The sequence below is a fragment of the Emys orbicularis genome, chromosome 4, assembly GCF_028017835.1.
Source record: "Emys orbicularis isolate rEmyOrb1 chromosome 4, rEmyOrb1.hap1, whole genome shotgun sequence".
Classification (NCBI taxonomy): Eukaryota; Metazoa; Chordata; order Testudines; family Emydidae; genus Emys; species Emys orbicularis.
Window position 1 is genome coordinate 25776364 of NC_088686.1, and position 24427 is coordinate 25800790.

At 48.9% G+C, this 24427-nt stretch overlaps 1 protein-coding gene across 1 annotated transcript; it reads right to left on the minus strand.

Moving 5' to 3' along the window:
- Positions 1 to 3675: 3675 nt before the first annotated feature.
- On the minus strand, positions 3676 to 13772 carry LOC135878536 (extracellular tyrosine-protein kinase PKDCC-like). The gene is made up of 7 exons (XM_065404233.1): positions 13242 to 13772; positions 12129 to 12251; positions 9082 to 9353; positions 7782 to 7861; positions 7575 to 7679; positions 5851 to 6027; positions 3676 to 3779 (listed from the first exon to the last, which is right to left on the minus strand). Exons 1-7 carry the CDS (start codon positions 13770 to 13772, stop codon positions 3676 to 3678), a joined length of 1392 nt encoding a protein of 463 aa, XP_065260305.1.
- Positions 13773 to 24427: the final 10655 nt, after the last annotated feature.

Genomic DNA, 24427 nt, shown 5'->3' on the forward strand with positions numbered 1-24427 from the left:
TGAGCTCATTCTGCATACATACAGACCCTCCACTGAAGTGCAATGTCCATATTATATGCCCTGGGGAGCTGCACGGTGGATACAGGGAGAATTGTGCCCAAAGACTTGGAGTGGCACATTTTCAAAGTGGGTACTAGGTCTCCACTTGCGCCTCAACACAACTGGGCACATACATACCTGCACTCAATTTGTAGGTGCAAACACCTGTGTGTGTACTTCCAATAGCATAATGAAACCTGAATATTCATAAGTGTTAGAATTTGCACCTACCACATTGATTAGGAGCATTACGTTTTGTGGGTGCAATTTTTAACACATGCAGAGGTGTTACTCTGTTGGAAGTATGCATGAACTAGTGCGCATATAGGTACATGACTGGCCCCAGTTCAGCATAGTACTTATGCAGTGGGACTGCTTGCATGCTTAGAGTTAGGCACCTGCATACGCACTTTAGAAGTTAGGGGTATGAAAATGTATCTATTAATTTGAAATGTGTAGGCTAAGTTTTTCACATGTGGCGTCTCGCTTGCCAAGTGCAAATCAGCTCATTGGGATCCTTTAAACCCTTCATACACCATTTTTAAAATAATATTTATTATTTGTTAGCCCTTTGTGTGTGCACAGTCCTTTGCAAGACACAGGACATGAGCCTCACCTCCCCAAGATAGGGTTACCATATTTCCACAATCAAAAAAGAGGACACTGGGGGGGGGGGGGAAAGCCCCGCCCTAGCCCCCATCCACTCCCTCCCGCTTCCCACCCCCTGACTGCCCCCCTCAGAACCCCAACCCCCCCCCCCCGCTTCTTGTCCCCTGACTGCCCCGACCCTTATCCACTCGCATGGGTGGCAGGGTTGTAGAAATTTTGGTGGTGCCCAGAACCCACCCCCCCACACCTGCCTAAGGCTCTGGGGGGGGGGTTGGGTGGGGGGAGGAGGTCTGGGGTGCAGGTCTTGGGCTGGGGATTAGGGTGCAGGAGGGGTGCAGGGTGCAGGCTCTGGGATAGAGTTTGGGTGCAGGCTCCGGGCTGGGGCAGGGGGTGGGTGTGCAGGAGGGGTGAGGGATGCAGGCTCTGGGATGGAGTTTGGGGGTGGGAGGCGGTGCAAAGGGAGGGGGTGCAGGCTTTGGGAGGGAATTTGAGGGCAGGAGGGGGGGTGTGGGAAGGGGGAGGGGGATTGGGAGAGAGTTTGGGGATAGGAGGGGATGCAGGGGTGAGGGCTGTGGGTCTGAGGATGAGGGGTTCATGATGCAGGAGGAGGCTCAGGGCTGGGGCAGAGGATTAGGGTGCAGGGGGATGAGGGCTCAGGGCAGGGGCAGAGGATTAGGGTGCAGGGGGATGAGGGTTGGGGCTGAGGATGAGGGGTTCATGATGCAGGAGGGGGCTCAGGGCTGGGGCAGAGGATTAGGTTGCGGGGGGTTGAGGGCTGGGGATGAGGGGTTTGGGGCATTGGAGAGGCTCAGGGCTAGGGTGGAAGGGCAGGGTAAGGGCAGCCTGTCTTCCGATTAGTGGACACTAGGACCCGGGGGCAGCAGACAGCAGTTGCTGCTGGCTCTGGCAGTACAAGCAGGCAAGGGAGAGGCAGGCAGAGAGGGGGCCCCACGGGGGGTACGCGCGGAGAGGGGGTGGCAGGTGGAGGCCGGGGACCCATCCAACACTCCCCCGCTCCCTAACTGCCCCCCCCCCGGACTCCCCTTACCATTCTGGCTCCACGTGTAGGCAAAACACGCTGCCCAGTGGGTCGGTTTGTGTGTTACACAGGGCTGCAGACAGAGGGAGGGGGGAGCAGGGGAGGGCTCTGGCTGCTGGAGACCAATGGGAGTGGCTCAATCGGCCCAGCCGCCCAATCAGCCTCCGCACTCTGCATGGAAGGGAGGGAGGTAGGCGAAAGAGAAAAAACTCCCGGACATTTTAACCTTGTTACCAATTCCTCCCAGACGGCTATTTAGAGACGCAAAAGCCGGACATGTCCAGGGAAATACGGACGGATGGTAACCCTAGGAGCACTAATGAGCTAACAGGTGAGCAGCTACATTAGGAAACACATAATAGCATGGGACACAGCACAGCCTGAGGCAAATGCTCAGGAATCTCACTCTGGGGTAGCTAGACCCCAATCGGGTATGTCTACACTGCAATAAAACACCCGCGGCTGGCCCATGTAAGCAGACTTGGGCTCGCAGAGCTACAAAATTGCACTGGAGACATTTGGGCTTGGGCTGGAGAAAGCCCGAACACCTATAGTGCAATTTTATAGCCCCGCAGCCCGCATCAGCTGACATGAGCCAGTCCTGGATGTGGCCCCTTGTGGCCTACAGCTGGCCACTGCAGGGTAATGAGAGTATGGGGATTGAGTAGCCAATATGGTCTTACTGCTCCCTGCACACTCACCATTAGATGGCATGAAATCCTTGGTCATGTCCAAAACATACTCACCTTCTTCACAGCAGTGCAGAGAACCCCCATGAAGGCCTACTCCATAGCGCACACAGACTGCGTGGTCCCGCTCTATGCACAGTGCTTGGGGCTCTCAGTTGAGGGAAGTTCCTCTGCAGATGGGGGTTAAGGCACATTGTGATTTGGCTTTCCTGAACTGGACCACAAAATGGTCCGGAAAAAAGAACAGGCAGTGCAGTACTCCCAGTCATTCCTGTCCAGGCACAATGTTGGGTATGTCTCCATTTATTGCAGTTTAAAATGCATAGAAATCCTGAAGCCTTTTCAGAGGAACTCAGCCCAGAGAGCCCATGCAATATATTATCTCATCAAAGCAACAGAACAACCCTCCCCCTTCACCTCATTGTCAAGAGGAAAGTAGCAGTTCTTTACCATACAGAATAGAACTTCAGACAAATATTTTGAACATTTTGCTCAGCAGAATTTCTTTCACTGAAAGTAACACTGAACAACCTTCAAGGTTGATACAAGGGATCGGGTGTTTTAAAATGCACACATCAAACCCAAACCCTGCATCCAAACATCCCAATCTTTGCATCTGGATCTGAACTGCATACCTCCTCCCCCGCAATGGGCTGAACCCAAACCCTGCATTCTGAACCACACACCTACCCCCTTACCCTGCACAATGGACTGAACCCAAACCCCGCATTCTGAACTGCATACCTAGACCTCCTGCCTCCCACCCCCATGGGCAGATCCAAAATCATGGCTCTGGATCCAAACAGTGCACCTTGGGCCTCATCACTAATGTATGGATTCTTTACATTTATGATGTTACTAAATCCCTTTTGGCAGCCCCATCATTGGGGAGTTGTATGTTCGTCAGCGGTGCATTATTCATAGATTTTCAAAAGACAGATGAACTAACTAGGACTACTACAGCCAAGTCCCTCATGGCCATTTCTATTCCTTCGCTGACAAGTTCCGAAAGCGGCAAGCCAAGGTTCTGCAAATTGCAACATTTGAACTAAAACTGCAAATGTTTACAAGGAACAGCAGAGTCTGGGAACAGGTTAACAACCAGGTGGGGTTGTGTAGAGGAGAGCATTTGGCTATGGATAATCTCTGCTTTGATCAAGCAGACAACACCATTTTACACAGTCCAAGCTAGTATGGAGATCGCATCTAAAGCAAAATAAAAAGTATCATTCCTTTTGGTAGATGATGTTCTCCCCAATGACTCCTCCCCAAATCGCTTTATGTGAGCTCTCACTGTTTTTAAAGTCTTTCCCTCGAGGGAGCAGATCGTTTAATATAGAGTACAGCATTGACGTCTGGTATTAAGTCAGTCAGGCTACTTCGAAATGAGGCGAGTGGGCGTCCTGGTAAGAAAATAAAAATGTAAGTTTAAACAGAGGAGACGGGTCATCTTGGTTCTTTAGATTCAAGACAGATTTATATATAAAGCACTCTCTAAGCAGGTTCCTTTTACACCAGCTATGTGCATATGAGGCATTCTTCCTACATTCCCTATGCATCCATGATCCTCACCAACTTCCGTAGGAGTGCACAATGCAGGATCAGGCACCATAGACTTTATGTCTCAATCTGTATTACAGAGTTACATTAACAAGTTACCAACACCCGCAGCTCCAGTTAATGTGAATGCAAGATCCAGGCCCTCGGCATGTCAGAAAAACAGACCACAAGTAACAGAATTGTCCTTTTCGGCCACTCAAACAAAGACTTATTACAAAATGTGAGGAAGAAAAGGCTTAGGAGAATAAAAACAGACTACAGAATGGCCTTGATACAGGGTAGCCTGTTGCAGAAACAGAATCAAGCGACACAGGCAGGATGTTTTATTCCATTCTATATAGGTTTTTATATCGGGCTCATCACGGTAGTAGCTGAGCTCCTTCTAATAGTCACATGCTTCATGTGCTAACATCTGTCACGTTATAAAACCTAGAAGAGATGCAGAATACAATATGCATGCACAAACCATTGCTATTGTGAAACTGGCTCTGTGCACAGGGGCCTGACGTATTGTTTTGTCAGCAGATGAATACTCTCTTATACGATAAAGTTATCCGTGTACAATTTTCATACAAACTTATAGAGTACGATTTGAATATTTTTTTAAAGCAAAGAATGCCAAAGGGCAGCCATGTATCATGTCAGCAGACAAGCTACATGATCATAAGCACCATCGTACCGATGCCTGGTTAATGTTCATTTACCTTATTCAGTGTTCACATTATAAGTAATAGCTTGGACTGCTGCTGAAGTGTCAGTTAAATGAGGGGATTTACAGTGTAATTCTAAAACCATGCAAGCTGGCTTCAATGAAAGGCTGTAATCAGAGCTAATTATAGTGACATTTGTGAAACTCATTGGTCTGGGGCTTTAATTTGATATAAAAAGGAGCAAAACTATTGTAAACTATGGTTCTTTTGAGTATAACGATAGTAAACGCCTACTTTTATATATCTTCTTTCACATCAAAGGACCCAAAGGCTTTTTACAAACAGTACATACCACAGCAATTGCCTCACCCACTACTAAATGCAGCTATCTCTGGGGTGGATCTTAGCAACTATTTAAACCAATACCATGCAAAACTGTAGTAGAGGAAGTGAAGAAAATTATCACATCCTGTTGAAGATGCTGATGGAATTCACAGAAGGAGAATGTAATTAACCAAACATGGACACAGACACTAAAATCTCCTTATTCTTGCAAGATAAATGGTATCTTTAATGACCACAAAAGGTAGCTTCCTGTCTTAACAGTAAGACAATATTATTATCTTACATTAAGCTCCTATATAGTGCTTTTCCTCCGTAAATCTCAAAGAAGGGCAGTATCATTATCGCCATTATACAGAAGGGGAAACTGAGGCACAGACAGGGAAGTGACTGGCTCAGCAGGTTAGCAGCAGAACTGGGAATAGACCCCAAATCTTCTGAGTCCCAGGCCAGTGCTCTAGTCACTAGGCCACACTGCCTCTCCTAGACAATACTTTGAGATGGTACTTCCAAGATAACCGTGCCACCTAGCACCATGCAGGGGCACTGGCAAAGTACTGACTCGGAGAACAGAGCCACCTCCTGAATCACCCACACCACTTCCTAGGCACTCTGGATTTTTCATGGCAGGGCAGCCTCTCATCTCAGTACTGATCAGGCCAGACCCTATACAGCTTGTGAAATCTAACCACCTCAGAACCCAGCTTCTATTAAATCAAACAGAACAGCAGCTTTATGCAATGGGACATGATACCAGTTCCTAAGTAGAATGTCATGCTTTTTTAAACACAGGATCTAAAGGGAACCTTTTTTACTTCCTTCCTGCACGCTTGCTGTCACAAGTCCCAGCAACTTACAACTAGCTCTGGCCTCTGTACTGAAAGATCTTTACTGGGTTTTCAATAAAATAAAATCATTTCACCTGTCCATGTTCTCTGTTGAGTGACAATAAAACTTTGGCACTGTGGTTGAGAGTTACAGATTGCTGCAGCTTCCTCTGCATTATAAATGGAGAGCAAACATCCCAGATGGCTGTAGGAGGGCCAGCATTTATAGTCCTGCATTTCCATGGTTCGGAATCCCTTTAGGGTGATGTATTCTGAGAAACAGAATAAAAACTAGTACATAGGGACACAGCTTTTAGGAAACTTTTAATATAATCCAAGAGGAAGATACCCAGCAGTATGTTACGGTTACATCATAAAGTTAATACTTTGCCCTTGCGTGACATCCTTCATTCAAGTAAAACAGAGAGAAGTTAAAGTAGCTTGCTCAAACTGAGTCAGTGGAGGAACCAAGCACAGAACACGTACATTTTGATTTAACCCCCCCGTCCCCCACTTTAACCACTAGATTTGTCTAATGCCTTCCAGACAGATATGACAGAGCAGGCAATGTTTAAGGCTACCGCTCACTCACTGTTAAGATTTCTGCCCCTTTGTGGAGGTGTAAAATAGGGCAGAGGTGCTAATTTTAGTACACTGCTAATGAACACTGATGGATAAACTGAGGGAGAGACATTGTTAGAAAATACGACTGTTAGAAATGCAGGCCCCTCTGTGCAAGAGTGCACCTACATTTTTGCACATGCTCGGCTTGCAAGCATGCAATTTCCAGAGAAGATGTAAATCTGGCACTCCACGGATATTGCAATTCATGCCCATCCCAAGCCTGCATGGGAACACTTAGGGAAACTTGGGCCACAACACCTTTTGTGCTCAAAGCAGCAAGGAATGAACCTTTTCATAAGGAAGAATGATTAGCCACTTTTCCCCACAATGTAAAGGGTCCCCTTCTTTAGTACAGAGGAACAAAGCCCCAAACTATGATCCGTGGTCCACCAATGACTCAAAGCAGCAGATAGGTTGCACAATGAAACAGGAGAAAAATAAAGTATCACAGGGCTCCGTGGGTAAAGAGAGTGGAGGCCATCTGAGGATCTTCCTTACCAACTGGTCCACAGTAAAAAGCTGGAGGGCCACTTAAGATATTAACAGGACATATATTCACTTGAAACACAAACTGATGCACATGCTGAAAGGATTGTGAGTAGAGTACTTAAAGCAGCACGCACACATGCACAAACACACACACACGTAAATCAGATTGTTCTGCAAGGTACGTACAATGTAGTACAAGCAATCCCATGCAACTCTCATGAAAAAACAGCAAAGATTGCTCCAAAGAGAAAGAAACAGGGATTCTATGGCCAGTTCCACACTAGAAACGTTTGCTGGTACAGCAATATCAACTAGGGAGTGATTTTGGGTGATAACTTTACTGTTTTGGTGATACTTCTATTTTCAAAAACCCCAGTGCAGATGCAGTTATACCAGCATAAAAATGCTTTTGCTGGTATGGCTTATTTCACTTTTTTTGTTGGTGTGACAGCATCTACACTAGGAGGGCTTGACTGTATAGCTATACCTGTATAGTTTTAATGGTAAACTTTTTCTAGTGTAGACTAGGCCTAAGTGTGCCAAATTCTGCCCTCACATACATCCACTGTGTCCATTGGGGCTGCATGAGCGTAACTGAGATCAGAATTTGGCCATATTTGGGAATCACAAGATTATTACAGTTCGATCACACCTGCAGTAATTGAACTCTTATCTAAAGACTCTGAAGTCCTCTGAAGTCCTGTACCTTTTAAAAGAGGAAGCCTTTTCTGTAGATATAGCCCAGACTTGTACAAATGTAAAACTTTTTCAAAAGCTCCTAGGGTTTCATTTATTCCATATCGTAAATCACCTACATTAAAAAGAAAAATATGACAGAAGTGACTAACCCAATGAAATATCATTTAAAATGTCTTCTCATAAAAGACAATGGGGTGTAAATATTAGCTTGTACCTGTTGCGTTCAGAATATCACCCAGAAGGGGCCGCAAAGCAGAAGGTGCAGTGTGTGGCAAAAGATACGTGAAAAAATACCTGCAAAAAAATCCCACAGGCTTGTTAGAAGTGAGAGGTCTCAATATGTTAATAGTTAGTCCTCTCTAAATTTTCACTTTCCATCTCAGGAGGACTATTCTGTTCTATTCAGGTTCTTACACAATGCCCAATACTGTGGGGCTGGAGCATCTTAACTGGCTTCTCATAGATCATGTTGCCAACCCCTCTTAAAGCTTGTCCCTGTGGCATATAGTGCTGCCAAGTGCTTTATTCAGTCTAATTAAAAGGATTCAAGCAATGAAGCTTTCACTAAATTCCCCTGAAATTGCCTTGCTCACCTTTAAGCAGTGACTTTCCAATCTACAAAGGACATGTATTCTCTCTCACCTAGGACAACCAGAAGGCCTTGTGCTAACAAGGCTTGGCAGCCCATTATTAACTGAAAGACAGGGTAGCTCATTATTAATTCCTTGAACCATCCAGTCCTTCCACAAAGCTGCTGCTCTAAAAGGAATGGGTAATTATTGCAAGACTATAATTTTCTTTTAGGGTGAAATTAGGATCCCTCAATAACAGTGTCTCCCTCTTAAGCCCCTGAACATTAATAATGGGCTATCAAGACTTTCACCTCCAGGTCAGCAGTTCAAATCTAGCCCAGATCAATGGAGAGAGGAAGTTGCTGTCTTTTGATGACTGTTTGGTGGCCTACGTGAAGTGACTTGACAGTCTCAGTTCAATTCCCAATAGATGTCCATCTCTATTTCTTCTTCGCTCCTTTGTTGCCCATCTCAAATGAGAGGCCATGAGTTAAAGGGACACAGAGACTAAACTATCCTGTTCTCATGCAGAGGCAACTCCACCTGAAGTACCACCAAGCTGAGGCACATTGGTGGAGGAAGCTTGCACCGCCTCTTCTGTGGATAGTTAGAGGATTGCCATCTCCAAGGCTGTCATTGTGGCACCTCTGGGAAGCAATAAATTCACGGGGGAAAGTTTTTTGGGCAGGTTTATTGGTGATCATAGAGGGAAGCAGTGCAGGAAGGGTGTCTGCACTCTTTCTAGCCAATCACTACGCTGTTTTCAATTCTTAGCTAACAAGAAAAATAATATTTGCTACAAAGAAATTCTTAATAAATCTCTCTCTCTCTCTCTCTCTCTCTCTCTGTGCTACATAGAATAAGCACAGGATACTGCTCACTACATGGTATTGTGCAATTTATGATCAAATCTGCCATATTTTTCTATATAATTGCACATACCGGTATGCATTAAAAAGATTCTTCTTTTCATTTAGTCCGTCACATTTCCCAGCTGCAGTACATTTGAGAATGAAGCTTTTTCCAGGGAAGTCTAGTGTGCAGTCATTATCTTCCTTGCATGACAGTTCCTCGGTGCTGGCATCGTCCATGTCTGTCACTTTTAGGTTTCCATCCACCATAACAAACTGCCTTGGCTGGAAATCCAAGAGGACTATTGAACCCAGAGGGGAATGTGCCAGGTAAAACAGCAGTTTCACTAGACTCAGGCAAATCTGAGAAAGAGGAGATGAATACACATGGGAAACATAGTCCAAAAAAAGCTATTCAGCTGGAAGAAGAAGGGGAAAGGCATTCAGTGAAATTAAAGACAAGAAATGTACAGTATTTAAAAGGAAATTATGTGTATGTTACAAGCTGTATTGTCAATATTGCCACAGGATTTTACTGTCATAAGCAGTTTAGCAATGTTTGTTAAATATGCTTAAGCACAAAAATAAACCTTTGCAGTCACACCACTAGGGTAAAAAGCTACAAGGGATACAATATCACCTTTCATGCTTCAGGCCATATGTAGATTGCTGGCTGGAATCAGGAAGGTGTTTTCCACCATGGTACAGCATTACACAATTGGCCCCGATCCTGCAACTGTTTCATGCGCTTGGACTCCTGCACCCACATGGAATCCCATGTACTTCAGTCTGCATGAGTTCAGGGGTTTGTTCACTCAGAACAGCTTACAGGATCAGTGCCTAGTGTGGTGCATCATGGGATAAAAGCAGGCAGGGACCATCAGTATAGACCACTGCAAGAGTCAGGATATAGGTGTAGATGGTCCAATTATCTGTTCTAGAACAGCACTCCCTATGTAAAACTATTGTACTAAATATTTTGTACATTAAGAGTATGTCTACACTGCAATTAAAAACCCGCGGCCGGCCCATGCCAGCTGACTTGGGCTAAGAGGCTGTTTAATTACGGTGTAGTCATTCAGGTTAGGGCAGGGCGCAGGTAGGGCTGCCAACTTTTTAATTGCACAAAACCAAACACCCTTGCCCCACCCCTACCCCACCCCTACCCCGAGACCCCTGCCCCGCCCCTTCTCCGAGGCTCTGTCCCCTGCTCACTCCATCCCCCCTCCCTCTGTTGCTCACTCTCCCCCACCCTCACTCACTCGCTCGCTCATTTTCACCGAGCTGGGGCAGGGGGTTGGGGTGCAGGAGTGGGTGAGGGCATCGGCTGGGGGTGCAGGCTCTGGGGTGGGGCCGGGAATGAGGGGTGAAGGGTGCAGGAGGAGGATCCAGGCTGGGGCAGGGGTGTGGGAAGGGGTGAGGGCTCCGGCTGGGGGGGTGGGCTCTGGGGTGGGGCCGGGAATGAGTGGTTTGGGGTGCTGGAGGGGGATCCGAGCTGGGGCAGGGGTGTGGGAGACCTTTCCTTCTGCTGGAGCCTGCCATGAAGCCCCTATGCTGAGTTTTGGATGTCTTGGTCTGTTGTTGGCTATGACTGTGGTAGCCATGTTCAGCCTTGTGGGTCACATGCTTCTGGGGGTTTTATGGTTTGTGGGTTTTTTAACCAAAGAATTTCTCACTGATTGCAGTGTAGTTCTTCCTTTAACTTCAACACCATCCTCCCTCCAATAAAGCAAATAAGCAGCAGCCATTACAGTGAGACCCTGACCGAGCCCTCTGAGGGCATTACTGTAATACAAACAATAAAAATAACTTCCATGTCATACGTAATTTATGCTAATGGAGAGCTAAAGAGCCTCACTTGGCCTCTCACCTACCAGACTGAGACAGCAATTTATTATTATATATTTGTATGATAGTAGCACCAACAGGCCCCAAACAAGATCAGAGCCCTACTGGACGAACACATTGTAAGAGACGGTCCCTGTCCTGAAGAGCTTATAATCTAGAACAGGGGTGGGCAAACTATGGCCTGGGGGCCGCATCCGGCCCTTCAGACATTTAAATCCAGCCCTCGAGCTCCCGCCGGGGAGCAGGGTCCGGGGCTTGCCCCACTCCACATATGCTGTGGCTCCGTGCTGCTTGTGGAAGCAGCAGCATGTCCCCACTCCAGCTTCTATGCGTAGGGCCAGGGGGCTCCGCACGCTGTCCCCTCTCCAAGCGCAGCCCCCGCAGCTCCCATTGGCCGGCACTCCTGACCCCCTCCAGCGCCCTGACCCCCTGCCCCAGCCCTGATCCCCCTTCCGAACCCCTCAGTCCCACCCTCCTGCACCCCAGAGCCTGCACCCCCAGCCAGAGCCCTCATCCCCCAAACCGCACCCCAACTCTCTGCCCCAGCCCAGAGCCCCCTCCTGCACCCTGAACTCCTCATTTCTGGCCCCACCCCAGAGTTCGCACCCCCAGCCGGAGCCCTCACCCCCTCCCATACCCTCAACCCCCAATTTCATGAGCATTCATGGCCCACCATACAATTTCCATACCCAGATGTGGCCCTCAGGCCAAAAAGTTTGCCCACCCCTATCTAGAAAAAGGATAAGAAACAGAAAAAGGATAAGAGAAAAGACAGAAGCACAGAGAGGTGAAGTAACTTGCCCAAGGTCACACAGGAGGTCAGTCAGTGGAAGAGCCTGGAATAGAACCAGTCCCTGTCCCTTGCCCCCTCCACTGGAATATAATACCACTGCAATAATGGGCCTGCCTATACAAATCAATAGACCTCTCTGCAAAGGCGTGCAGAACAGAAGGAACCAGACATCCGGTCTAACACAGAGTATTAAACACAATACTATCCCTAGGCAGGATTCTTTAGACTTTTTGTAATTGTAGGTCTGTTGTAACATTGCTTCGGAGGGGGGGATAAAGGAATAGCTAGGAATAGTGGAGCTCCTGCTCTCTGACTGGAGATATTATTTACTGTAATTTAAAAGGGGTGAAAACAAGATTATTTAAAGATTTCCAGGAGCATTCAGAAAGTCAGCATGACAATCCTGTGAGCCCCAGCACACATCATGGGCTCTTTGCATTTACTCTGTTTGAGACCTAAAAGCTACTGATAAAACTGCCTTTGTTTTGTTTTCTTACTTTAAATCTCTCCTCCCAGGGAGTCTGCAGAAGCGGAATCATCTCCAGAGGGGATCCCAGCTCCAGCATAGCTGTGACCCTTATTTCAGGGTCTAAGCTATTATCATAGCACTGACCATGCAACTGCAGAGAGAAAAGGAGTGACTGTCATACTGATGCATATTCAAGTACAAATGTCCAGGGGAAAGGTTGAATAAATATTGACAGATCAGCTTGGCCTCTGGGGAATATAGATTCAAGTACAGTAAAAGGCATCAATTCTCCTATACTCTGTTTAAAGCAGGCAGACACTGTGTAAATCCAGTAGTACTATAGAGAATACCATTCAATTGCTCTGTGTTTAGAAGTCACAGATACCATCACATCGATGCATAGTTCTATTTGCTGCCTCGACCAACAGCAGCTGTTCCGCTGAGCGAGAAAGCAGCGTGAACTGCCTTGTGTGATTCCCCCCAGCGAATGGCATCATTAGCGGTCACCAAGCCCAGAAAGAGACCCTGATTAGTTTACAGGGTGTCAAGTATCAGGGGGTAGCCGTGTTAGTCTGTATCTACAAGAATAACAAGGAATCTGGTGGCACCTTAAAGAATCTGTTAGTCTTTAAGGTGCCACCAGATTCCTTGTTGTTTTTACGGGGTGTGAATTTGAAGAACTCGCTTTCTACAAAGCACGTGGCTCTGGGCGCAGCCTTGCAAAAGGGTCTGCTCCCGCCCCCCATTCCCATCTCTGCCCAACCCCATTAGTTTGGCTTTGTTTGGAAGACCGGGCTCTCCTTCCTTCGCCCATCTCCGGATGCACATAAGTACCGGGCGCTACAGCACAGCAGGGACGGACACCTGGCTAATGCAGGGCGTAGCTGCCTGTGTGCAATGGCTGTGAGCCAAGGAGATCGGGCACTCGCCCCGCTACCGTCTCCCCGAAACGCCTCCATTCACGTGGGGATGGGGGCGCTGCCGCAGCAATTGCCCGGGGTCCCCCGCAGGTGGCCGGGCAGGGGGGTCAGTAGCCGCGGGGCGCTGGGAGCAGCGGAGGGGGCGAGTGGGGCAGCCGCGCGGCATTCAAGCAGCGGGGGTCAGAAGCGCTGTGCCCCCCCGCCCCGGTCCCTCTACCTGCCTTGACGACGCCGGGGTGGTCGAGGCGCTGCAGCAGGGTCACCTCCTTGAGCAGCTTGTAGCTGGCCAGCCTGTGGCAGCCGGCGGGGTGCCCGTAGCGCTGCACGCAGCGGCTCACGTCGCTGCCGGCCCGGTGCACGGACTTGAGGGCGATGGCTCCGGCCCCCGGCAGCGCCGCTCGCAGCACCAGCTTGGTGAAGCCGGAGCCCACGACGCCCAGCTCAGTTACGCGGCTCAGGTCCCCGCAGCCCAGGCGGCCGCCGCGGCTCAGCCCCAGCTCCGTGTCCCCGGCAGACGTGGCCAAGCGCAGCAGGTCCCGCTGCCTCCGGCTCAGCTCGTCCAGCAGAGCCGGGGGAGGCCGCCTGGCAGGCCGGGGGCAGCCCCGCGTCCCGTTCGCCCCCCAACAGGGGCCAGCGCCCGGGAAGCTCTGGAGGGCCAGGGCGAGTAGGGCGCTGGCGGCCAGGAGGCCGAGCACCGCCGCCCTCCGTGGCCGGGCGAGGCTGGCGCCCTCTTTGCCCCTGGCTGCCCGCATGCGGGACGGGCTGAGCGCGGCAGCTCCCCAGCGGCCCCGCCGGCTCTGCCTGCCCGTGCAAGGGGCGAGCCCAGGGAGGCGTGTCCGTCAGTCCCAGGAGCGCCGCTGCCAGCGCCGGCTCGGCTCCCTGGGGGGCAGCTGGCCGCTCCCGCCCACCCCGCCTCGGAACGGTCCCCCCTTCGCTCGCCCAAGACCGGCGCTCGGCTGCCCTCTCCCCCTGCCCGCCTCACGGAGCCTTTGGGCAGCCTGGCGTCTGCAGCCAGCCCCTCCTCTCACCCAGCCCGTGGGTGGGGGCCGGGGAGGCTCCGGTGTTTTAAACCGGCGCTTTCTGTTCCTGCAGTTCGCCGCAAACTGCCTTTGGGAGACCGGGAGGGTCAAATCCGGCCCTGATTTCACTGCACTGTCACCGCCGCCGAATTTGGCCCGTTAGACTTGGGCTGCTCTGACCGGCGCAGCTGAGAGGAAGGAGGGTCCCTCTGATTAGCTTGCTAGACTCAGGAGACCCCAGTTCAGTTCCCTGCTCCACTACAATCCCCCGTGTGACCCTGGGCAAGTCACTCAGGGCAGATCCTCAGCGGTATTCAGGCACCTAACTCTGATTGAAATCAATGGGCGTTAGGTACCTACATACCTTTGAATATCTGAGTCTCTTTGCAAAATGAGGCTAATAGCACTTCCCTGCCTTACAAGGTGTTGTGAGAATAAACACATCAAAGACTGTGGGTTACTCAGATACTAGGGTAATGGGGTACTTAGGTTCTGAGCCAACTCTATGGCACTGCAGTTAAAGGAATTACACTAGCTGTGAATTTGGTCCTCTGGCTTTAACTACACTGCTTTCAATAATTCGTAGAGACAGCATCGAGAAAACATGGTGGGCCTGACTGTGACTGGCCACAGCACCCTAGTATTTCAGTGGACGTAAATGACTAGAGAAGTCAGTATGCAGTGTTGCTGTAGCTCTGTGGGTCCCAGTATATTAGATAGACAAGGTGGGTGTGGTAATATCTTTTATTGGACCAATTTCTTTTTTCTCACCAACAGAAGTCAGTCCAATAAAATATTACCTCACCTACCTTGTCTCCCTAGACAAGTCAGTGGTAGTCAAGAGCCTTAACTCTAAGGGCATCCTAAAGCTGCCCAGGCCTCTATCCCACTACTTGTTTGCTGCGGTGGTGCCAGCTGAACTCACCGCAGAGTGGCATGAGAAAGGTATCGCGGAGGAAGAAATAAGGCTGCCATCCCTAGAAGCCTTTGGGAGAGGATTGCAGAGTATCTCCATGAACGTTTCGTCAAGATCTCTGAGGAGGATAAAAGAAACATCCCTATTCACATAAGAGTGCGTCACATTCTTGCCCCCCTTGCCTAGCCCAGCAAGGGAATGAAAAGCAGATGCCAGTTCTGCAGGGGGGTCATTTCAGATTTTGGTAGCGGGGGCAACTTTAACCATGATTCCAGGGGCTACTTAAACACCTGAAAACTCTAGGTATTTTTGGCAGATAATAACTTAGAAATTAGTTTTGGAGCCTTAATACAAGAACTAAAAACTTTAATTGGTAAATAAAATTCATTCAGAATATTTGCTCAATATCATTGTCCTTACAATATTACACCAATCACCCATATACTTTTTTATTTTCATTTCTATTACCATCTGGAAAATTATAAGCAAGCAAATATATGCACTCTTAATTTGTATATCTCATTTCTCATTAAAAAGTTAAGAAGTCTAAAGTAGTTGGGTTTCCCCTCAAACATTCCTCTAAAATATGGAATAACTAACAAATTAGAGAACAAATTCATTTTGCACTAGCTTAAAAAAAAGGAAAGACAAAAAGCTTTTAAAGTGATAATTGGAAAGAAAATATTAGAATAGATTGACCAACATGGATTTCCTATCAGATCTAAGACACCTGAAAGTGTATTTCCAGTAGAAAAATGTTATCACCGTTTTCCAATGGCAATGTGTTTTCTTTTCCTATTACTTCAGTAATAAGAAATAAAGTCTTAAATATTGTAATCTGTTTATACAATGCATTTGATATTTCTCAGGCACAAATGAAAATACGCTTCAGTTCAAGATACTTAAGGTGTGAAGCTTCAAAACATAAACACAAATTTAAAAATTGGACTTGCATTTAAGAACAACTGATCTAAAAGCCTGTTTTAGCCTGTGGAAACTATTCAGTGCTATAATGTAAACTAGAAATCCTGAGTATCTACAGCAGAGGTGGGCAAACTATGGCCCACGGGACCCTCCTGCCCGGCCCCTGAGCTCCTGGCCCAGAAGGCTAGCCCCCCGCCCCTCCGCTGCTGTTCCCCTTCCCCCGCAGCCTCAGCTCACTGCTGCAACTCTCTGGCGATGGTGGCGTGGCGTGGCTGGCTCCAGCGGGGCGGCATGGCTGCCTGTTCTGGTGTTCTGGGCAGTACAGCTGTAGCGCCGCCAGCCACTGGTGCTCCAGGCAGCACAGTAAGGGGGCAGGGAGCATGGGGGGTTGGATAGAGGGCAGGGGAGTTGGGGGTGGTGGTCAAGGGGCAGGGGTGTGGATAGGGGTCAGGGCAGTCAGAGGGCGGGGAACTGGTGGGTTGAAGGAGGGCAGTCAGGCAGGAGAGGGGGGGTTGGATGGGGCGGCTGGGGGCAGTCAGGGGCAGGGGTTCCAGGGGCAGTCAGGGAGAAGGGGTGGTTGGATGGGGCGGGAGTCCCAGGTGGGCAGTCAGGAATGAGAGGAGGGGTTGGATGGGGTGGTGGGGGGCAGTCAGGGGTGGAGGGTCCAGGGGCGGTTGGGGACAGGGAGGGGTGGATGGGGCAGGGGTCCCGGGGGGGGACGTCAGGGGACAGGGAATGGGGGGGGGGTTGGATGGGGCAGGAGTCCAGGGGGGGTTGTTGGGGGGGAGAAGCGGGGGGGTTGGATAGGGGGTGGGGGCCGGGCCACACCTGGCTGTCTGGGGAGGCACAGCCTCCCCTAACCGGCCCTCCATACAATTTTGGAAACTCAATGTGGCCCTCAGGCCAAAAAGTTTGATCGCCCCGATCTACAGTGACCCAACTGTATGATTCTTAACCGTGCTGTAATGAAAATATGACACTATATGTCTTAAATATTATTGAGACAATTTGCCCTCTAAACAATGTCATTTCAAGGGCATAGTCATATATTAAGGAAGTTAGTAAAGAGACTTGTTCCGGATCTGTAACAAACTTGTAGGATTAACATGAGAGCAGGAGGATGGTCTGAATACATCATGAAGCGCCATGACAGATGTTTGTTTAATTCTTTGAGTGGCGTTTTGATGGCAGGGAATTAGCTAAATAGGGAGACAAAAGAAGGATGAGAGGACATTGAATCACGGGGATAAAATGGAAGGTGAAAGGAAGAGAGGAGGAGTGAATGGGGAAGAGAAAAAGGCTTGGTTTACACTACATCCACACCACTGAGCCACGTAGTTATACTGACCTTAACCCTCCATGTAGACAGCACTATGTCAGTGGGAGAGCTTCTCCTGCCGACAGAACTATTGCCTGTCACGGAAATGGAGTTATTAAGCTGACGGTAGATCTCTCTCCCGTCAGCTTGGAGCGTGTTCACCAGATGGGCTGCAGTGCAGCTGTGGGGATGTAAATTTGTAGTGTAGATTGGCCCAAAGGTTAAAAACCTCATCAGCAAAGCCCAACAGATCCCATAGTGCCTTCCTCTGCAGCATGGAACAGGGATCATCTGGACACACTCCACCTAATCAAGTCTCTGCCACACACTGCATGAGGCTCAAGGCATTGGTGGCATCTCGGTCTCTTCTTCCCTGCCTGTGGCTTGCAACAGTTTAGCCTCTTGAGGACTGGAAAGGGGACAAGACATTTGACTCTGATTTGGTCCAATAAAATCTGTTTGGAAAGATTCAGAAGCGAGTTATTTATAAAATAAGGCACAGCCAGGCAGAGCAATTAACCCTGGTTCCCGGGTTACCTACCAAATTAGTGGGAGAGCTGGGGCCAGAACCCAGGAGTCCTGACTGTGTGGCACACTCAACTTTAGAGCTGTAGCATTATGGAGAGGAGAGAATGTTCGGGATCAAGAGAGGAGAAGGAGAGAGAAGGACAGTGGTGGGAGGAGCAGGAGAGAGAAAAGCCATCACAGGTGGATCAGGATGAGTCAGTGCAGCAGCAGTTCCAACACCAGAGAGAGGAGACGGCGCAGGAGCAGCGCTGTGAAAAAGAGCAGGAACAAAACTCAAGGAGGATGCCCACGAGGGGGTGATCACAGATGCAGCACTTTTGTGACATGGTCTCCTTAGTAGCCTGAGGTGAAAGGGACAGACACTGGTTAAATGGGAATTGGGGAAACTCTGTGACCAATACCAATGAAGCAGGAATCATGGGACCTTTCTCTCTCCCCGCTCCTCTCAGGGGAAAGTGTTGGAGCCCTATTCCTGACTAGGCCAGGAGGAGGAAGGCAAAGTATCTGTGTGAGTTAGAGATGAGTTGTACAAAGATACTAAAAGTCCAAAGGAACCAATGGCAGAGGTCTGTGTTAGGTCCAGAGGCACAGACTGGCACAGTGTCTGGATGGAGATGGTGGATGCCCTCACCATGGTGATGAGGTCTACAGCAGCTGCTGAGGGGTTGTCATGAATTGCTAAGAGTGCATCCAGCCAAGAGGCTGACCAGATGACAGGGTGAGAGTTGGGCATGCAACCTTCCAGTCTTTGCCAATACAGACACAAGCACACACCCATTCTCCCATGGACACATGAGAACGTCTCACAAGGGCAGGGCAGTATTTCTGCTACTGGGTGTCTCCCACTGTGAGCTATGGATTCCCTCCTAAATGGGTGGTGGGCAGATGTCAATGCAAACGGGGCCAAACCCTTCAGCTCCAGACTGTACTTCACAGATGATTGAATAAACGGCCCAGCCAGCAACAGGGTTGAATTCCTCCTGTGATTCCATGGTAAGAAACTCAGTTCCCTGGAAATAACATGGAATATAGGGCACAGCATCAGGGGTCCTGCCTGGCTACGGCCTTTAGAGTTACTGCAAGAAGACTAGTAATGAAATCATAACTGTTAATAGTGCCAGACTGAGCCTAGTGGGGATTGGAGCTGGTTGGGAGCAGGGACTATGATTGTGAAGTCAGTTAGAATGTAGCAGTTTCCTTGGGCAGCAACTCTTCAGGGCAGTTGGGCTGATCAATGGACATCATAGTACTGATGGCCTCTGCTCTCCAGTCAATTCTGCAGGACCAGCCCGTGCCTCTTGGGCAGGGTCAGCCCTAGACCAAATGGTGCCCCAGGCAAGGAGCATATTATCTCATAGAATATCAGGGTTGGAAGGGACCTCAGGAGGTCATCTAGTCCAACCCCCTGCTCAAAGCAGGACCGATCTCCAGACAGATTTTTACCCCAGTTCCCTAAATGGCCCCCACAAGGATTGAACTCAGCATCTTTGGTTTCCCCTCCTCCATTTGTTAAACTTTTGAATACCTTATTTTTTAATACATGTGTAGCCCATTTTATGACTTTGATGCATGATTTGCATGCATGATTTATGTCACATAAGATAAATTTGCATCTGTAAAGCTGTATTTATTAATGCCATATAGAAGCAATAAAAAAATTTTTTTCCTCCAAGTTTTCAATTTTAAGAATAACTGAAATGTACTAACATCAAAAAATTGAACTGTGCACCAACATTGTGAGGACCAACATTAAATAGTGTTACAGTTGGTGACAGCCTTAGAATGTTAACCCTAGTCCTTTAGTTCAAAAGCTTGCTTTTCTTGCCTTTGCCCTCGTGAACTGAAGCACAGCATCAGAGAGATCCAAAGACTGGCCAATGGCATTTTCAAGCGATAAAATAGCAAGCGATGTCAGTCTCTCATTGGCTAGCGTTGATCAAAGATATGTTTTAATGAGCCTGAGCTTCAAAAAGCTGTGCTCACCACTCGCGACTGTGACCGGCAACATGAACAGAATCCTCAAAGCTATCCACACATTAGGAAAAGTGTCCTTCAGCTCTGCATCATGAATGACTTGGAGAACTTGGAGTGAAGAGTGCTTCCTGTGTTGCAAAATGGGACGGATGTTGTCCTGTGTTCCCTCTAAGCTGCATGGTTGGGCGGCTGCCCAGAAGTGATTCAAGTGCCACACACTTGATTAGCAGAGCCGTGCACATTCATCAGCGTGTGTTCAGGTGCCCCCCGCCCCCGCTGCTTTGAAGCCACGTTGCTCCTGCAGCTGCTCCTGGGACCCTCCTGCTGGCTGTGCAGAGCGGAGAAGGGAAGGGTGCTGATGTCAGGGTGTCCCCCTCCCCCCTGCCCCTGTACCCCATCTCCACAGAGCAGAGGAGAGGGGACAGGGCTCAGGACTCGGAACAGGAGCCGCTGTGGTCTGAGGTATGAACAAGCCTTCTGGACAGTGTGTGCCTTAAAGAGACAGCGCACGGTCTCTCAGAGACTTCCCCAGCAGCCAACTCAACAATCTCTGTCTCCGTCTCTGTCACACACACACACACACACACACACACACACACACACACACACACACACACTCTCTCTCTCTCTCTCTCCCCCTCCCCCCTGCCCATGTACCCCATCTCCGCAGAGTGAAGGAGGGGGGACAGGGCTCAGGAGCAGGAGAGCTTTAAGTGAGTGCCTTAAAGAGACAGCACATGGCATCTTTCAGAAACTTCCCCAGCAGCCTCTGTCTCTGTGTCACACACACACACTGTCTCTAGGTCACCCCCCCCCACACACACACACACTATCTCTGTGTGTGTGTGTGTGTCCCTCTCTCTCTCTCTCTCTCACACACACACACTCTCACAAACACACATGCTGTCTCTGTCTCACACACACAGAGTCTGTCACACACACACTGTGTCACACACACAGTCTGTCTCATACACACACTCTCTCTCTCACACACACACACACACTGTCTTTGTGTGTGTGTCTCTCTCACACACATACACACAGAGTTTTTCACACTCCCCTCCCAACACATACTTGCATTATTGTTGTTGTTACTTCGTGGTACTTCCTGCAATGCACCTATATGCTCTGTAATTTTGTTCTTTCAAAGTGTGTTATTTTAGTTTTTTGACTGGTCTATGCATTTCATAATTTTCATTTCTCTCTTACTCTTAAATTCGTTGAGTAGTGAGTTCTAAAATGCCTAACCTGTCCTGACTGGAGTAATTATCCCTATAGTAATTTTAAAAATATATATATTATATCTAATTATCTAGGTTGTTTGTTTCTACTGGTGGCGCACATCTGCACATTACCTCGGTGGACATAACAAAATTTATTCCACACATGGATGGAAAAAAATTAGAGGGAACACTGATGTTGTCCATTTCGACATAGAGTTGTCTATCATTGACATCTGAACATTCCCCAGGCGTCAGCGTCCGGTGAAGGTCTGTACAATTGTTCAAGAGTGTTTTCCTGTCCCCTGGCAACTTAGTAAGGTAATACAAAAGCCTTTATGTTGTACTTCATCTGTCCTAACCTTTCTTTGATGGATACTTGATCAGTGTCAACAAGCGAGCAAAAAAATGCTACATAGAGATGTGGGGGTTGGCTTTGGGGTATCAGTTCAGGTTTCCATAGAGATGGAGCTGGTGGAGAAATTCAGAAACAGATCCAGGTCCAGATTCAATATCTTGCCTAAATTAAGAAGAGCTGGAGCCCAGGTGATGTGGTAAGAGACAGGTCTCTTGACATACTAGCTGAGGAAACCTAGAGTGAATAACAAGGACTCGGTTCTGGGGGAAGCTGGAGTGTGAACAAAGCAAAGTAGCTGAGTGGGCAGACTGATCAGCTGAAATGCATCACTGCCCTTGGGTAGGAGCAATTCTAAGAGGGTGCTACCATTGTGAAGGCAGTACTGGGATATACCATTGGGGGTGGCACCAGCTTTCCATTGCTGACTCTCCTGTCACTGGTGTCAGAATGAGGAAGGGACAGTCCCTACCCCATAGGAGTTTAGCTCAGGGCCGGCTCTGGCTTTTTTGCCGCCCCAGGCAAAAAAGCCTCCGCCCCGGCAGGGGCTCCGCTCTCCCCCCGGCGGCCGGGGGGAGGGCGCCGGAGGGGAGGGCGGCCGGAGCCCTGGGAGGAGGGCGGCGAGCCTCGGCGGGGGCTCGGCTCTCTCCCGCCCCCCCCCCCCCCCCGGCGGCCAGAGCGCCGGGGGCAGGGTGGCGAGAGGGCGGCGAGCCCCGGCTGGGGCTCGGCTCTCCCCCCGGCAGCCGGGGGGAGGGCGGCCAGAGCGCCAGGGGGAGGGCGGCAAGCCCGGCTGTGGCCCCGCTTTCCCCGGCGGCCCGAGCGCCGCGCCGCCCCCCTCCAGGTGCCGCCCCAAGCACCAGCTTGGTTGCCTGGTGCCTGGAGCCGGCCCTGGTTTAGCTTTCTTGTTTTAACAATGTCATTTCTGCCCATAGGTCTAACAGTGCACAAGCAGCCACAGTCCATCCACAGAGAGAGAGCGAGAGGAAGGAGTGAACAAGTGAGAATTGGAGCCCATCAGCAAAGACCAACACATCCCACTGTGCCCTCAGTGCAGTGAGTGGGTTTTGCTGTCACACAACAGAGAGAGAGGAGAATGTTCTGCTTTTCTCTCTGTTATTCAGTCTGGGAGGTCTCTGGGGCAGAGCTGGGCTGGGATTTGTGTGGTGTAAGCGCACAGCACACTCAAGGCACTATCCCCATGATTTACGCTTCCCCCCCCCCCCCATCCTGCTACCCTGCTTTCCGGGCCAGTGACATACAATAAACCCCATCCCTCCCACCTAGGCCATGGAGAGAACAGGAAGCTCTACATTGCACACACCCGTTACTCTTAATATCTGCAGCTCTGTATTAGGGCAAAGACTATAAACAAATCTCATGCTTCAGGGCTTCAGCCAGCACGAAACGCCCCATGCAGCAGCTTGCTCAAGCCCCTGCTTGATCCAACACGGCTTTTCCCAGAGGGATGGAGGCCCCCTGCAACGCGACGGAAACAGGACTGACAGAAGAACGCTGCGGAGATTTAGCACAACCTCAATCCGCCAGCCTCCAGCCTGGGAAGCATCTACTCTCCACCTGTGGTGTTGGCTCCTAAGAAGCTGTCAGGTCTGCAGGGCTGGCCTGGGTTTGACAGTTGGAAATGAAAGCCTGCCACCCGGTGGAAGCAATGGGTAATGAGCACAAAACTGGCACAATCCAGAGACAGTGTTACTATTTTCCCTGTATTGGGACACTTTTCTTGCTTTTTCTTTCATTTTGAGTTGCGTGTGAAAAATTGGACAGGTGCTAACCAGCTCGGGATTAGCAGCCTCTGGGGTTTAGCATGGTTGTAAGGACAGCTACTACTCTGGAAATGTTTGTGCTGTTGTTTGGCAAGGTATCCACAGCTCTGCCAGCTCCTTCCATGGCCTCCTTGATGCTCCCATAACTCCTCTACCTCTGAGACTTTCCGACCCTTCAAGAGGTTCTCAGCGACAGATCCCTGTGCTATTGATTTAGATGGAATATATAGGCCCAACGAGCCAAAGGTATTAATGCGACCCTGAAAATGTCCAACATTAAACAGTGTTGGACAAGGTTTGGTATACAGAAACTTCAACCTGCTTAGTATGCTAACTTGATTTTTAGAGGGCTGATTTATTATAGGCTCTCCAATGATCTGACCAGAAGATAATCAAGTTCTTGTCCTGAAATCAGGCTACAGAATTCAATGCAGAGAGTTCAATATTTTGTAAGGAACCTCAGAGTGTGTGGCAAGAACACTCACGCTGAGCACAAAGCAGAGATTTTTATTAAAGGAAAACGTCATCAAAGCTCCAGACCACAGAATTAAAAAGAAATATTAAGGTTTAAGAGTACCTGTGGTAACATTCCTCACAAAAGCTAATTAAACTGGTATATTCATACCCTTCTTGTGGACCTGGTGATGAGACACAGGACCAGCCTCGCCTCTGACATGCTAGAAGAGTCCGATGGTCCAGTTTCGTCAATGCCGATCGTGGAGAGCAGGGTCAGTGTTGAGTAACTAAGTTATACTGCGAAAGATAAGCTGGTAGCTAAACAAAGGGGAACTAAAAATCTAAAAGAATAATCTCCACATGGTGGTTTGCCCTCTTACAGAGTCTTGGCACTATCCTGAATATTCATGTCAGTACCCAATCTTCCATGCCCAAATCTCATTTCCTCACCCACACAATCTTAGGGTACACTTATTCTATAGGCTAGCATATTCTTACATATTAATGCCAATTATCTGATACCCTGTTACCTTTGGCCTGAACCGTTACTTCCATGTTCTTGTGAACCGTATGGTTATTAGTATGTCCCAGAATTGGTAAACATATTCAGTTCCTCAAAGTCTAAAAGGATAACCGGTAGGCCATTTATCTATGCCACAGGTTACAAACACTCATGCAAATTTGCTCTAGCTAATAATACAGGATACAGGCCTGTAGGTTCCTGCATTACAGCCAAATATAATGATGTAATATTTACTAAAATTATTCAATACAAAAATATAAGCCAAAATAATCTAATCAAACCAGTCAATAAAGACAGGTTATATAATATAGCAAGCTAGCCCTATGGACTACAAGTACCATGGAAAACACATCATCATTAATAACATGAAATTTTAAATTCATTTTTTGATCA